This window comes from Hibiscus syriacus, unplaced genomic scaffold (genome assembly GCF_006381635.1).
Source record: "Hibiscus syriacus cultivar Baekdansim isolate YM2019G1 unplaced genomic scaffold, ASM638163v2 tig00110378_pilon, whole genome shotgun sequence".
Lineage (NCBI taxonomy): Eukaryota > Viridiplantae > Streptophyta > Magnoliopsida > Malvales > Malvaceae > Hibiscus > Hibiscus syriacus.
This window is the reverse complement of record NW_024062712.1, coordinates 262,589-264,692: the sequence shown is the minus strand read 5'-3', so window position 1 is coordinate 264,692 and position 2,104 is coordinate 262,589. Positions and strand designations below refer to the sequence as shown.

Here is a 2,104-nt window from a genome sequence, read left to right as displayed (position 1 = left end):
ATGACCAAAGAGGATGGAAACTGGCAATGGCCACTTTTCGAGCAATTTCTTCTGTTGAATATATTGCTGAAAATTGCAACAAAGAAATGTCCAGCGCAATTGTTTGGAATGGATGTGGGTTGGAGCTTGTGTGATGATCGTCGGTTCACGGTTAAGTCTGCGTATGATTTTTGCGTTGGTTATCCCACTAATTCAAGGGAGGAGGTTTGGGCAATGATCAATATATATCGTGGTCTGTCTAAAATTAAAATGTTATTGTGGATAATTGGTAATGATCGTTTGTTGACAACTGCTGAACGTCTGAGGTGTCATCTTACCACCAATAGTAGCTGCCTGCTTTGCGCAGCCCCTGAGGAAGACATTTATCATTTGTTGAGTCTGTCCATTTGCACTTTCCATATAGGTGGCGTTGGTGAAACCAGAGAAGCTACAAGCTTTTATATCTATGGACTTGAAAGCTTGGATAACTATGAATCACAACAATTCCAAAGATTTTGTAAGCCACGTTGAAAATTGGCATCTCTTATTTGGTTACATAGTGTGGAATATGTGGCTATATTGCAACTCGGTTGTGTTTGATTCACCAGTTGAAGATGCTCTATCGATTATAGAACAGAGTAAAAGCTTAATGGAGATCACGATCCAAGCTTCTACAATCAGATTACAGCAGACTGGTCAGAAATCACGAGGTCCAGCTCGTGTGAATGTATGGAAGCGTCCTCCATCCGGTTGGTTAAAGATGAATTCAGATGGTGCCAGACATAAGGAACCAGGTCTAACTTTACGTGGTGGAGATCCTGATGGTAAATGAAAAATAGGAATTACCAATTTTATAGGAATATGTTCTGTCTTGGAAGTTGAAAATGGACATTGCAAGGTAACACTTGTGAGTCACGTAACAGAGTTATTGAAATAAGATTGGGTGGTTCAGTTTCATCACGTGTCTCGACAAGGAAATAAGACTGCAGATTACTTGGCAAAGTTGGCCGTAAAGAATGACTTTGAGTGTGTGAAGCGGATGGTCCCCCAGGAATGACGTCATCGTTGCTGCATGAAGATCAAGCACTTCCGGTAGTAGCCTAATAGCATTCTTCATTGTTTATAAAAAAAATTATTTTAAATTAGTATAAATTATATATGTGGTCCTTTTTTTTTTCAATCTATTTTGTTTTAGATCATTGATTTAGAAAATAATAAAGATTTGGTCATTTACATCATTAGTCGTTCTTATTTTAGTCCCTGGATAATTAACTCTCATTAATTCGAGAAAATGACATTAAAAAGTAATAATAATTTAAAATTTATCTCTAAACTTAAAAAAAAAATCTTCACCTCCAATTTGGTTGCTCAACATCCACGAGAACCCTTGGCTGCTTAATGGTAGAACAATACCTAAGAGTGGAAAAGATCACCTATTTTCTGGAGAAGATTTCTACATCCTACCATAATCAACCAACTTATCATTGATACTTGTTTTTACTTTTGATAATTTGAACACACACTCAAAGATGCCAATGAGAACTTGCACATTCATATGTTGCAATTTACAAGAATACCATTTCAAGGTAGATTCTTGTGACAATGACAAATCGCCGCATACCAAGTTTATGCAAAGAATTTGTGTTTGGTATGCTTAAGCAAATGTGTATATACGTCAGAAACTTCCAAAAAAAATGTTTACATCAGAAACTTCAATTTTTTTCTCAAAATATAACTCGCTTTGTCTCTGTCATTGGGGAGCAAGAATCTTTTTAGTGATTAAAATGAAAGAGATTGATAATATAGGTGATCAATTTATTATCTTTTTTAAATTGATAATTAAAATAAAAAAAAGACGAAACACAAAATCTACCATTAGTTTAAGAATATAAATCTTACTCGAAAGTATTTCAATAAAATGTTCCTGCTCTTGCATTTAAGATTTTTAAAAATATTTTATTTTAATTTGTCATTAAAACTTTCACTTGTACTGTATTTAATTGACAAAAAAACATTAGTTTAACATTAATAAAATTGGTTTGGTTGTTGAATGTAAATGTAAGACGCCATAATCATCCAACAACGGAGTTCCTTGTATGAATAAAACTCCCAAGGATTTAAAAAC

The 2,104-nt window shown here is 34.3% G+C and overlaps 1 protein-coding gene across 1 annotated transcript; it reads left to right on the top strand.

The window, feature by feature from the left end:
• LOC120121727 lies at positions 1–811 on the top strand. Its single transcript, XM_039141027.1, has 2 exons — positions 1–496; positions 588–811. The coding sequence occupies exons 1-2, from the start codon at positions 1–3 to the stop codon at positions 809–811; spliced, it is 720 nt and encodes a 239-aa protein (XP_038996958.1).
• The last annotated feature ends 1,293 nt before the right edge of the window (positions 812–2,104 follow it).